This window comes from Hibiscus syriacus, unplaced genomic scaffold (assembly GCF_006381635.1).
Source record: "Hibiscus syriacus cultivar Baekdansim isolate YM2019G1 unplaced genomic scaffold, ASM638163v2 tig00110332_pilon, whole genome shotgun sequence".
Lineage (NCBI taxonomy): Eukaryota > Viridiplantae > Streptophyta > Magnoliopsida > Malvales > Malvaceae > Hibiscus > Hibiscus syriacus.
This window is the reverse complement of record NW_024062688.1, coordinates 5937690-5952244: the sequence shown is the minus strand read 5'-3', so window position 1 is coordinate 5952244 and position 14555 is coordinate 5937690. Positions and strand designations below refer to the sequence as shown.

General features: G+C 34.8%; 1 protein-coding gene and 1 pseudogene across 1 annotated transcript; both read right to left on the bottom strand.

Annotated features, from left to right (window-relative positions):
• Positions 1-1300: 1300 nt before the first annotated feature.
• On the bottom strand, positions 1301-3111 carry LOC120119941 (annotated as a pseudogene).
• A 2101-nt stretch (positions 3112-5212) lies between these two features.
• Positions 5213-13831, bottom strand: LOC120120016 (anthocyanidin 3-O-glucoside 2''-O-glucosyltransferase-like). The gene is made up of 3 exons (XM_039139779.1): positions 13643-13831; positions 5751-5871; positions 5213-5469 (listed from the first exon to the last, which is right to left on the bottom strand). The coding sequence occupies exons 1-3, from the start codon at positions 13829-13831 to the stop codon at positions 5213-5215; spliced, it is 567 nt and encodes a 188-aa protein (XP_038995710.1).
• Between the last annotated feature and the right edge of the window lie 724 nt (positions 13832-14555).

Below are 14555 nucleotides of genomic sequence, written 5' to 3'. Positions count from 1 at the left end.
TTATTCGGTTGATTTTGACTCTGGGTTTGGTTGAAGAAAAGAACAGAAATAGGTAGAAAGCTTAGCAAACGGCTATGATTAAACCAAAACTAACCTCATTTCACGAGATTTTGGAAACAACTCTGTGTGGGCAAAATTTACTTTGATTTAACCCTCTAATGTATTGATGGTTTATGTGTGTTGAGATAATAATAAGTTATAAAATAGTTTACAAGGTTGCATATAGCATTCGGTTTATATTCGATCGGAGTTCGCATATATTATACATTATTGATTGTCGTGAATTTCAATTTAGATTTACTAAATATTTATGTTAGTCGAATTCAGTTATTGTTGAATATATCTAATACGAGGATGAAGGAATCGTGTTGTAACTTTGGAGTGTGGGGGTGGCGGTGGTTCAGGTGGCTTGGTAGCGATGATGGTTAATTATGATGTATTTCAGGATCCATTTGGTAGATTTTTGTAAACGTGGGTGCTAGCAAGTTTTGTTAGATTATTTAGAATTAAGATTAAATTGATTTAATGTTTAAATATAAATGGTTAAAATTGATATTATCCCAATTAAAAAGGAGAAACACAATTATTATCGTTATTTATTTAATCATCGTTATCATGATTGATCAAAATTTTTAAAATGAGTATTTTAATTGATTTTTTTTTGTTTAGTGGCCAAAATAGAAAAATAATCAGTTTATTTATTTTATAGTTTGAGGTGATTATAAGGTAAAATTTGTTCGTACATACTTTGCAAACAAGTTACTCAAATTTGTAGCTTTTATAAAGAACAACCTTATCTTTTACTACTAAGTTCATTCAGTAAGTTAAAAAAACAACCATATTTTAATAACGTAATTTAATCTAAAATATATCATTATGATAATATTTAGGTTGTACTTCATGTTTATTTTCGCAACTTTTATCATGCTTTTTATTTTGATCATTTAACTATAGAAAATTTCAATTTAACTCTTGAACTTTCAAATTAAACTCGTTTAAGTCACTTGCACATTAAGTACTAGCACCAAAATGTTGAGTTTTAGAACTTTTACTTCTGAAATTGACCTAAAATTTGAAAGAAAAATTTTGAGGTTTTTCATAAATTCATCAAAAAAATAATATAATATTAAAGAATTAATGACGGAGTGATAGAAAAAACAAAATTAGACAACATTATAATTTAACTCATTTTAACAGTGCGTTGAATCCCTTTAAGAGATCCTTCATAGTTTCATGTGGACTTTATGTAAAAATATTTTTTTTTAAAAACATAGCAAATAGCATTTGATTGTAATGTTGCTCAAAGGAAAACACATGATCGTCGTTTCCTTGCTGGCTTTCGCTTTGGTTTTGGTGGCCTCAATGCTACCTTTAATGCAACATCGAAAACTGCCTTCACATTCTGAAAAACAAAAACCAACAAAGCAAAGTTGATTAGTCTTTTAAACATTTTAGGTTCTCTAAATTTAATAATTTAATCCCTTCAAAATTGGTTAAAGGCTAAAACAATAGAAACGGGGTACCTGTTGGGTTTTGGAACTGCATTCAATGGAAGTCACTGCACCTATCATCCTCTTCACTTCCTCTCCCTGTTCCATCTTTTTTTTTATTATTATTGAACCAAATAATGAACTATAAGCACTAGTAAAATTACATAATTATTTAATCTTAGACGCTAATTTAACTTGCCTGAGAAGTTGTTATTGATGTTGTTCCTGGGTGGTCACTCAAGAACTGCTTGTCATCTCGTAAATCTGGTAAAATTACATTTTGATCCTTAAAATGAGAAACTTGTATTTTATTATTTTAAAAACTATAATATTTTAAGTTAATATATAGATGAAATTACATTCTCGGGGTAGCTCAAAGTTAAAAAGAAGTTATCCAAACTCTAATTTAGTAAGTCGAATAATTTAATTTTTTTGAATAGGTGTATTTTAATTCGTGTATGTACTAATTTAAAGTCGGATTAAGCTTACCTAATTTGGTTCCGACAAGAACAATTGGCACATTAGGAGCATGATGTCTAAGCTCATGAATCCACTGCTAACCATGAAACATAAAATTTATAGATGATAACGAGTTAATAATTACAAAGCAATACAAATAAAGGTAAGAACAGATAAATTTAGGCTCTGAAAACGAAAGAATTACAAATAAAGAAGAAGAGTTTTACTACAGTCGATGAAAATTTATTTCATATTATAAAAGAATTTTTTTAATAAATGAGGGTGAATACAAAATGATATATGTTCAAATTCTCTTAATCATTTGACAATAAATGCTCATACTTTTAACATATGCAATGCTCGAACTTACGAACTCAAGTCATAATAAGTACCTTAACTACTAAGATTGGCGGATTCATATATATTATGAAAGAATTTATAGTAAATACTCATGCGTTCTTAATTTATTTTTATTAAATGATCACACTGAATTAAATAGAATTCAAATCATAAAGTTTAACGATTTACAGAAAAATGGAAATCACCTTCTTGTGAACATTTTCGTAACTTGGCTTGCTTATAAGAGAAAAGGCCAGCAGAAACACATCAGCTCCTCTATAACTCAGAGGTCTCAGCCCTGTTGTAATCTTCCTGTCCTGAAATTCACATATTCTAACTTTTAAAAACCGAAACCACCTGAATCGGATTTCACCGGTTACTATCTAAATCAAATAGTAATCGAATTGAACCGAGCCGACTATAAAATCAGTGTAGTTAAAATAACTGTTGATTCAAAACATTTGGTTACTATATGAATCAAAATCGAACATAAACTAAGCTGAACACTGGATTCCTAGCCTAGAGTCATGAATCTACCGGCAGTGTCCCATAGGCCAAGGTTCACTGTACTTCCATCCACCACCACATTAGCACTAAAGTTATCAAACACTGTCGGGACATAATCCTGCGTCAAGAGAAAACATCTATTATACTATCCCAATTCGATTAGTCGATCAATTCATCAGTATTCACAAAATAACATTCCAAATGTTATCATGATTACCGTTGGGAAAATATTGCTAGTATACGAAATAAGCATACAAGTCTTTCCAACTGCTCCGTCGCCCACGGTGACACACTTGATAAACCTTGCCGTACTCATTTTCTTCGTGGTGGCGGCCTTCTCAACAACCCTAAACTCGGTTCGTAACTACGATTGTCGAAGAAGAAGATGGTGAGGAATTGTGAGGTTTATATGAAGGAAGAAACGAAAACTTTAGATATGATTGAAAAATGGGTGGCCTTTTGGTTCCTTCAAGTGGAAGAATTAGGTTATAAGAAGAACAAAATAATAATAATAATAGTGATTAAAGTGGAGTTCGGTGTTGGTGTGTTAGTTGGTTTAAGTGTTGAAGAAGGGATATATGGAAAAGTACACTTTTTCCCGACACAAATTAGTGTCGGTTTAATTGAATAAGACGTTAAACTTTTTAATTAAGATTAAAAATTCAAATTCTGATATTATGAATGAAAAAAATTAGGTTAAAAAAAGTGTTCTTATAATAAACCGTTATAACATTTGATATTAATTAATCAATTAATGAATGAGACATTGAATATAAAACAAAAACAAAAAAATTGGTGCTTTATAATGACTTACATAATAGTTTGCTCTTTTGCTCCCCCGCCAATCTTTTGAGTCCTCAAAAACAAAGAGTGGGGGGGGGGGGGGAAGACAATGGAATTAGTGATGTTTACGGCACATTTACTCATCTTTACGTTAAGATAACCTTTCTAATTATTTTACTTGGTCCCAGGAGATGGGACATAGTTTGCAAGGTCTAATTACGATTTTAGTCCATCTATATTGAAATTCAATATTTAATCTTTCCGTTTTAATTTGATTCTTTATTATAAAGTTATTAGCATGCTCAAATTCACACAAGGGTGGAGTTAGAAAATTTATTTTGGGGTGTCAAATTTATTTTATTAAACTTGTTACCTTTTTAGTATTTTTTAGATTTTTTTAATTTTTAACTTTTTCACATTTTTAATATTTTTATATATTTTTTTAAAAAAAATTATTCAAGTATAATTATATTTTTTGTATTTTTCTAAAATTAGAAAGTTGTTGAGGAAAATTAGATATAAAATCATTATTCAATGACTTATTTGGTGTTTTAGCAATAGTTTAGGGGTAAAATTAAATATTTACCTTTTTTAATATTGTCACGTCATCAATTTAATGGAGATACTAATGGAGTGATCATTTTATTAAAAATCGATAACGCTAGTGATCTTTTGTTACAAATCGATAATATTAGTGATTAATTTGTTTTAATGAAAAAATAAAAACTTACTTAAATATTAGTGACCATTTATGTAGTTTATCCTAAATATTGTTTAAAATTTAGATAGCTTCCTTTTCAAGTGTGTCAAAATCTTTTTAAAAAAGGTTGTAATTTTTCATTTTCATATAATATATATATATATATATATATATATATATATTTATGTGAAAATTGTTTCTTTTTATAAACTTTTGGGTGTCAATTGACACCCTTAAATATACATTGGCTCTGCCACTGAATCCACAAAATATAATTTGTGGTCGTAATTTGATTTTAGTCCATCTATATTGAGATCAGTCGGTTGTTAGCCTGATTTAATATTTTTAAAGGCATAAATCATTAAATTTTGATTGAAAAGTTATTTTAGCCCCTATTATTTCTATTATTTTTTAAAAGTATTTTAAATTTTAACGTTTTATTTAAATTAAAATAATCCATGAATAGATAAAAACTTTTAATTGACTATTGACCAATGTCTGTTATTAACATGAAACATTCTGTGTCTAAAGTGTTGATATAACACTATCACGTATACTAAGTGATGATGTGATGCATATTTTTATCTAAAATAATGATGTGATACATATCACGAATACATAAATAATACCGCTTTATATATCTCCAAAATTTTAGTTTGTTATTGTCCAAATACACTCTTAACCAGTACAATATAAGCATTCATCGTGGCCAACTGAATTTTAGCTCCAAATTCGATGAGTTCAAATACATTTAGACATAATCACCTCCGGTTTAAGGGTCTCGGATTATAACTTGTTGATTGAATTCAATTATTTCAAATGTGACAAGCAAATTTCATAAAGAAAGTATATCATGAAAAATCAAAGAAACCTGAAAGCAAGGCATGCGAATTCATGATAAAATCATTCATGTAATAATTTTCAAGCCCCGGTGCTAGAAGAAACTCTTTCCATTTAGCATGGTTAGCCCTCGTGACCTCGTCTCTTTCCCCAACTCATTACCGTCGTCCATTACAGTCTTCACCGCCCTGCAAATATCATCCTTTGTAAACAGCCCATTCTCTTCGCCTTTCTCAACCTCCACTCCAGTTCTCAAGTCTCGAGCCATCAATCTCGCGTTAATTATTTGGTCCCCGAAGTGGGGTAACAGCACCAGTTGACAATCATTCACCATACCCTCTACCAACGAGCCTGGCCCACAGTGGGTGACGAAACACCCAACGCTTTAGGATCAGTTGTTGTGGCACCCAGCCTCCATAGACGAACCCTCTTCTCAGGGACCAGGTCAGAATTTTAGTTTAGGGACAAGGTATAATTAACAATAGAAAATGAGGGAAAAAATCAAAATTTAAAGGTTTAAATTGGTAGTTATCCCTAATTTTTTAATGGTAAAAAAATTGGTGGCAGTGGCCCCCGGGGCCTACATGGCTCCATCACTGCCTCTTCCTTTTACTCTTTCTTCGAACACTCACTTCTGAAGGCACAGAATATCACAGTCCCCGCTCCGAATCGGCTTAATAACTTTTCCCATTGTTCTTCCAACGTCGTCTTCGGCGATTCCAACACGACCGGACCAGCATAAAGCACTGGCTTCTAACATATTCACGGTTAGTAATGTAAATATAAAGAGAGATTCTTAAAGAGTTGTTATTTATTTTTAAGATGTGGTTGGAATGGATAATTGTTAATTGATAAATTTACCCATTTACTACTCCTATAAAAAGGATGTGCATCTTCTTAATTTTACTATAATTGATTGTTTTTATATTTCCTTCTTGAAAAACTTCTTGAAAAATTTCTGATCGAAGAGAGTAGCAAGAGCTGGTTTCACTTCCTCATTTCGGGTGTACGAGGTATGGAAGACTGTGATAATTTTGGGGGCAATGTCCACTTCCGGAATTACAACAATCCGGAAGAAATTAATTTTAAGACAGTGGCTTTCATACCACGATACAATAAATCAATCTATTTTCATCATTATATGATTATTATTTGATAATCAATGCTAACGATTTTGCTTTGCAGCTGTATTTTTTTCCAACAATTTAGAAACAAGTTGTTATACTGCTGACAAATGTGAAGATGAACATCAATAAGAAATGCAGGAAAATTAATATCCATCTCAAATCATGCATTAAATATTCTTAAAGTATTGCAAAGTATATATACATACGTGTGCGTGTATGTATGTGTATATATATATACAGGGTAGATGTTTGGTCGAATTAGATTACAATATTATTTTAATGAGCTTCAACTGACATTCTTTATATTATTGTGAAATTTTTTGATAGTTTTGATATTTACATGAATAAATTGACAAGGTATTCTGTTATCAAAGTTCGATCTTGATAAAATTATAATCAGAGTAAATGAGAGCGAGGAATCATATGTGGAGGGTTGATCGATGAATTCCGTACGTGGCAGTGACCACTATTCTCAAATTTGTTAAAAAAAATATATAAAAAAGAACAGTTTACTTTTTGCAGTTTGAATAAATAATTAAAATATATTAAAATGTAGAGATTGTGGAATTGGTTGCCACGAAAAATGCCAATAAGCACGGAAAAGGGTGAACGTCTGGCGGAGATACATTGTTACCATTGCGACCAACTTTGTACTCAATTATCATCTTCCTGCGAAAATAAATGTACAACATATATATTAATTTGATTGCATTATAAGTGGTATACTCATCGTTCACTCAATATCCAGATTATATATTTTTAATTTATTTGTATGTTAGAAGCATATATTAATTCTATAAAATAAAATATCACATGCTTAAAAGTGTTTAATTCTATGAGCAGGACTATAGATTTTGATTTTAAGTGTGACATGAAATTTGCATGTGATAAATTTCTTATGTGTAGAAGATATTGGTCTTTAAAGGGTGAGAATAAATCAGATTGAGCCTTCATAAAATTTAAAGACTAATATAACCACTATAGCACAATATATATAATTTGTTTTGTTACAAAACATAGTAAAATGGGAGGAAATATAGGGTGACAAATCATAAATGGTTGATTGAAAAGTAGTTTGATAAAATGAGAGTGCATGTTACCTGGTGCACTTCTATGATCACTATTTCAATTCATTAAATATTATGACAAGTGTTAAAAGTTTCAAAGTTTGGCAACCAACTTTGGAAAATGTTTTTTCAAAGTTTGGTAAATGTTTCTTTGAAAAATGTTTTTCAAAGTTTGGTAAAATTTTGGTAGATGTTTGTTGAAAATAGGAATGGGTAAATTCACTTTAGTCATTGCACTTTAGGGTATTTTCAAAGATTAGTCCCTAAGTTTCTACTATAAATACCCTTACCCATTTAGCTTCAAAATCATCCCAAAACATTTCTTTCTTCCTATACTAGAGAGCTTTCTTGTGAGTAGTGAGTGTTTTGTAAACACCTGTAAATTTTCTCTCTTAGTAAAAGATCTGCAGCAGCCCGGAGACGTAAGCACAATTGGCTGAACTCCGTTATCAATTTTCGGGTATTATTTTTCCGCTTTTATTTCGCATTCTCACTAATCTGGTTATAGGGAAATTACTTGTACTCGGTTTATTTTCCTAACAACTGGTATCAGAGCTTTTGGTTGTGAATTTTGTCAAATTTTCTGCGAGGTTACTATTCATTACTATTCACGTGAATAGTGAATTTCGTGAATAGTGAAATTCGGTCGGCGATACGAGTTTATCGACGGTGGTGTTCTAATACACAGTGATTCGCAAGAATTGTCAGAAACGATCCAAACGAAGCCAGATTCGAGTGGGAGCGATGGCTGCAGACGAAGGGAAGGTGAAAATTGAAAAGTTCGATGGTGCGGACTTTGGCTTTTGGAAGATGCAGATTGAAGATTTTTTGTACCAGAAAAATCTATATCAACCTCTCTCAGGAAAGCAACCAGAGGGCATGAAGGATGAAGATTGGGCTCTTCTCGACAGACAAGCCCTCGGAGTTATCCGACTGACGTTATCCCGCAATGTTGCTTTTAACATAGCAAAGGAAAAGACCACGGCGGGTCTTATGGCGGCTCTCTCCAGTATGTACGAGAAGCCATCGGCCTCAAACAAAGTTCATTTGATGAGGCGATTATTCAATTTGCGGATGGCGGAAGGGGCATCGGTGGCACAACACCTAAATGAACTCAACACAATCACAACCCAGTTGAGTTCAGTGGAAATTGAGTTCGATGATGAAGTTCGAGCTTTAATTCTCTTATCATCTCTACCAGACAGTTGGAATGCTACTGTTACAGCAGTCAGCAGTTCGTCGGGAAACAGCAAATTAAAATTCGACGATGTTCGAGATCTGGTATTGAGTGAAGAAATTCGACGAAGAGAATCGGGTGAAGCATCAACCTCCTCAGCCTTACACACGGAGTCTAGAGGGAGAACTTCAGAAAGAAATTCAAATCGTGGCAGATCAAAATCTAGAAGGGGCAAATCAAGAACAGGAAATAAAGATTTTACCTGTTATAATTGCGGCAAAAAGGGTCACTTCAAAAGAGATTGCCGAGCACCGAAGAAAAATACCGGCGCACAGGAATCTGCCAACATGACGGAGGAGACAGGTGATGCCATGATTTTAAGCGTCAACAGTCCGATTGAATCATGGATCTTGGATTCAGGGGCATCTTTCCACTCCACCCCATGTCGAGAAATCATGGAGAACTATGTCAGTGGTGATTTTGGGAAGGTTCATCTTGCTGATGATGAAACCTTAAAGATCGTCGGAAAAGGAGACATCCGACTAAAGTTGCCAAACCAGACCACCTGGAAGCTGACAGGAGTGAGACATATTCCTGGCCTCAAAAGAAATCTGATTTCTGTTGGACAGCTTGATGGAGAAGGATATAGCACAACCTTTTCAGGCTGTGAATGGAAGATTACCAAAGGAGCACTCGTCATTGCTCGTGGTAAGAAGACTGGTACTCTCTATGTAACCTCAAATTTAGAGAATATCATTGCAGTAGCAGATGCTGATGGAAAATCAAACCTATGGCACCAAAGGCTTGGCCATATGAGCGAGAAAGGGATGAAGACACTTTTGTCAAAAGGGAAGCTGCCGGATCTAAAAAATGTAGATGTCGGACTATGCGAGGATTGCATCTTTGGCAAACAAAAGAAAGTCAGTTTTGCAAAGATTGGCAAGACACCCAAGGCAGAAAGGTTAGAATTGGTTCATACTGATGTATGGGGACCATCCCCAGTTCCATCTCTTGCAGGCTCACTATATTATGTCACCTTCATCGATGATTCAACAAGGAAGGTGTGGGTTTATTTTCTGAAGAAGAAATCAGAAGTCTTCGATATCTTCAGAAAATGGAAGGCCATGGTGGAAAATGAGACTGGTTTGAAAGTCAAGCGGTTGAGGTCTGACAATGGAGGAGAGTACAGAGACAGTAGATTCAGAGATTTCTGCGCAAACAATGGGATCAAGATGGAGACAACAGTTCCCAAGACACCGCAACATAATGGTGTAGCAGAGCGCATGAACAGAACTCTGAATGAACGTGCCAGAAGTATGAGGATACATGCCGGCTTGCCCAAATTTCTATGGGCTGAAGCAATCAACACTGCAGCTTACTTGATCAACCGTGGGCCCTCAGTTCCTTTGGATGGCAGAATACCAGAGGAAGTTTGGAGCAAGAAAGAAATAAACCTTTCACACTTAAGAGTGTTTGGTTGTATTTCTTATGTACACATAGACTCTGTTGAAAGAAGTAAGCTTGATGCTAAGTCCAACAAATGTGCCTTTGTTGGTTATGGCGGTGATGAGTTCGGTTACCGGTTTTGGGACTATGAAAATCGGAAGATCATCAGAAGCAGAGACGTCATTTTCAATGAAAATGTGATGTACAAAGATAGATCAACCGCAGAATCAAGTAATACCGAAGCTGAAACAAAGGAATTTGCTGAGTTCGAGGAGATTTCTGGAAATGATGTTCAGATCAATCCTGAAGCAGTTCAAGAAGAACCAGGCACACCAGAACTGAGACGCTCATCCAGAATTCCTAAACCAACCCAACGGTATTCTCCTTCTTTACACTACTTGTTGCTGACTGACAATGGTGAACCAGAGTGCTATGATGAAGCAATGCAAGTGGAGGATTCAGTCAAGTGGGAGTCTTCCATGAAAGATGAGATGGACTCGCTTATGTCAAATCAGACATGGGAATTAGCTGAATTACCACCAGGCAAGAAAGCGCTCCACAACAAGTGGATTTACAGGATCAAAGAAGAGCACGATGGGAGCAAACGCTACAAAGCAAGATTGGTTGTCAAAGGCTTTCAGCAAAAAGAAGGTATTGACTACAATGAAATTTTCTCTCCAGTCGTAAAATTGTCTACAATCAGACTGGTGTTGAAAATTGTAGCTGCAGAGAATTTACATCTTGAGCAGTTAGATGTAAAGACAGCTTTCCTTCATGGTGATTTGGAGGAAGAAATCTATATGAGGCAGCCAGAAGGCTTCATAGAGGCAGACAAGAAAAACCTGGTATGCAGGTTGAAGAAGAGCTTGTATGGTTTAAAACAAGCTCCTAGACAGTGGTACAAGAAGTTCGATAGCTTCATGAGTAGCAGTGGTTTTATCAGATGCCAAGCAGATCATTGTTGCTACATCAAGAGGTTCGACAACAGCTTCATTATTTTATTATTGTACGTTGATGACATGCTCGTTGCAGGCTCAGACATGCAAGAGATTATACACTTGAAGCAAAAATTGTCGAAGCAGTTTGCTATGAAGGATCTGGGCGCTGCAAAGCAGATTCTTGGGATGAGGATCAAGAGAGACACAAAGTCGGGGACTTTGATGTTATCACAGGCTGAGTACATCAACAAAGTACTCTCCAGGTTCAACATGCAAGATGCTAAACCAGTAAGTACACCTTTAGGTGTTCATTTCAGACTCTCCAAAGACCAATCACCAAAGACGGAGGAAGAACGTGCACACATGGTGAAGGTGCCGTATGCCTCAGCAATTGGAAGTCTGATGTATGCCATGGTTTGTACCAGACCAGATATTGCTCATGCAGTGGGAGCTGTTAGCAGGTACATGAATAATCCGGGCAAGGTACACTGGGAAGCAGTCAAATGGATCCTCAGATATCTTCGGGGTACCACAAACAAAGCACTTTGTTTCAAAGGTGGAGATATGATACTGACAGGCTATGTAGATGCTGACTTAGCCGGAAATGTCGACATCAGAAGGAGCACTACAGGGTATGTCTATACTCTAGGAGGAACTGCAGTGAGTTGGGTTTCTCAACTACAGAAGATAGTTGCTCTCTCCACAACTGAAGCAGAATATGTCGCTGTTACGGAAGCCAGCAAGGAGATGGTTTGGCTCCAAAGTTTCTTGGAAGAGTTAGGCAAGAAACAAGAAAACAATATCTTGTATTGCGACAGTCAAAGTGCTATCCATCTAGCAAAGAATCCGTCTTTTCATTCCAGGACAAAGCACATACAATTGAGATATCATTTTATCCGGTCTCTTCTGGAAGATGGGATTTTGAAACTTGAAAAGATTAGTGGAGCTCAAAATCCGGCAGACATGTTGACAAAGACGGTGACTACGGACAAACTGAAGTTGTGTTCAGCTTCAGTTGGCATGCTAGAATAACAAGACCAGACATGCTGCTGCATTGATCGAGGTGTGAAGACATATTAAAATCAGTCTTCAAGTGGGAGATTGTTAAAAGTTTCAAAGTTTGGCAACCAACTTTGGAAAATGTTTTTTCAAAGTTTGGTAAATGTTTCTTTGAAAAATGTTTTTCAAAGTTTGGTAAAATTTTGGTAGATGTTTGTTGAAAATAGGAATGGGTAAATTCACTTTAGTCATTGCACTTTAGGGTATTTTCAAAGATTAGTCCCTAAGTTTCTACTATAAATACCCTTACCCATTTAGCTTCAAAATCATCCCAAAACATTTCTTTCTTCCTATACTAGAGAGCTTTCTTGTGAGTAGTGAGTGTTTTGTAAACACCTGTAAATTTTCTCTCTTAGTAAAAGATCTGCAGCAGCCCGGAGACGTAAGCACAATTGGCTGAACTCCGTTATCAATTTTCGGGTATTATTTTTCCGCTTTTATTTCGCATTCTCACTAATCTGGTTATAGGGAAATTACTTGTACTCGGTTTATTTTCCTAACAACAAGTTTACATTGAGAATGAGTTAAAAAATAAACTTTGATAATTGTATTAGATAAAAAAATTGTCATAGTAGTTGAACTATTAACGGTCTCTTCAATATTTGATTAATGTGATAGGTAATGCTACTAAAAATTTTAGCTATTAAAATTCTATTGTTTTGCTCTTATAATTGAGAAAAGAGAAGTGATTATCTATCCATTTGATTTTATGTTTAAAATCTAGCATGAATTTACTCTAATTTACTTTAGTAAAGCAGAAGGAGAATATCATTTACATGTCTTATATGTTATTAATTTAGACAATTGAGGTTAGATGATGTGGGGTAATTGAAAATTCTCTAGCCTATAGTATGTGGGGTGTCTAAAAGAATAAATTATTTCATATATTGTGTTGTGAAGCATATAAGTTTATAATTTATGTATACAAGAATAGTTTTTTAAAATTGCATGAATCTAGGAGAATTTTAATCCTTTTAGTTTAGAAATCTTGAATGATATATGTGAAATCATAGTAGGTATATGTTTATCTAAGTAGAGTAGCTTTTTTGAAAGCTTGTGAAAAATTGTTTTAATAGCTCTATTGTGAGGTTGGATGTCTAAAGAATCTAACGTTAAGTTTTGAATTTTTTTTTGAAGTTTAGATACTAAAACGGACCAAAATTAATAATTTAGGTATTAAACACGTTAAATTTTTAACGGTTGGATACTAAAACGAAATGAAAGCTAAACCTTAGGTGTAATTTTTAAAAAAGTGAAAATTTAGGTACTAAAAGGACCAAAACTATTAGTTAAATACTAAACGCGTAATTTATGCTTATTTTTATAATTAATGCTGACGTCGGTCATTGTAACAAAGGTTTTTTTTTCATTTTTATGGTCGTAATAATTTATTGTTCGATTGAAATCAAATCGGATTAAAATTGGAACATACTTGGACAGTTCCTTCAGTCCTCTATCCTCCCTCATTTCATGAATGTGCTGCCTCCTAATTCCAACGCAGAAGCAGATTGTTGCGCTTGACCGCATGGTAAACACGATGAGTTCTTTGTTAAATTTGTTTATAACCTACTCGTTAAGAATTCTTGGGACGATAAGGATGTTAAGTGGTCTAAACTCTGACGTTTGCCCATTCATGAGCGTATTAAATATTTTTTATGGCTTGCTTATAAAGATCGCTTGCTCACGAATCTTAACGGATGTTCAAGAAACCTTACTAACGGCTCTATCTGCGAAATTTATGGCCAGGCGGATGAGTCTGTCTTTCACGTTCTCCGTGATTGCAAGAACGCTAGTGCTCTTTGGAACTCGGTCGTTCTCCACCAACATCTCCAAAATTTCTTTAGTCTTGACCGGAATAGTTGGCTCTCGATGAACCTCGACTCCCATCAGTTGCTTCATGGTACAAGCATTCCTTACGTGTTTTCTTTTCTTTAATAACATGGTAAATCTGGAAGCGAAGAAATTCCATCCTCTTCACTGGCAACGATCTTTCTACTGATCAGATTATCAGTCTCGACAAATCCTGGTCCCAACATTTCATCAACGCAGCCCAACCTTCTCGAAATTCCTGCCCCACCCTTGTCCAATGGAAAGCTGCACCTGCTACTGGTTGGTGTACCCTAAATTTTGATGGAGCAGTTCACATTTTTTCTTCTCATGGTTTTACCGGGGTCTTATTCGCAATTTCAATGGAGATTGGGTAATAGGCTTCCATAAATCGGTTAGGATCTCAACTCCATTAGAAACTTAACTATTGGGCATCTTTGAAGGTCTTCACCTAGCGTGGTCTTATGGAATTGAGAAATTCAATGTCAAACTGACTGTGCAGAAGCTTTTAAGTTAGTCTCATCCCAGAATGCTCGGTTCTTCCCTATTTCCCTGGTTCGCTCTATCGCCAACCTTATCTCCAAACCTTGGATGGTTGATTTTGTTCTCATTCCTCGTGAAGCCAATGTTGTAGGTGACGGTCTCGCCAAACTTATTATTTGTAATGAAATCAACATTACGTCCTCTAGAAAGCTCCTCAAGAAGTCTCCTCCCATTTAAATCGTGATCTTCATGGTCCAACCTTCATTCTTACTTAATAAACCTTTGTAATGTAATGGCCTTGTCCTCTTTTTTT

Coding starts and splice junctions, on each gene's coding strand:
- LOC120120016 (XM_039139779.1), bottom strand. CDS start 13,831: ATGAAGCAACTGATGGGAGTCGAGGTTCATCGAGAGCCAACTATTCCG. Junction 5,872..13,642: donor CAGATAGAGCCGTTAGTAAG/GTTTCTTGAACA, acceptor TGAATATGTTAG/AAGCCAGTGCTTTATGCTGG. Junction 5,470..5,750: donor GATATTCTGTGCCTTCAGAA/GTGAGTGTTCGA, acceptor ACTGTGGGCCAG/GCTCGTTGGTAGAGGGTATG.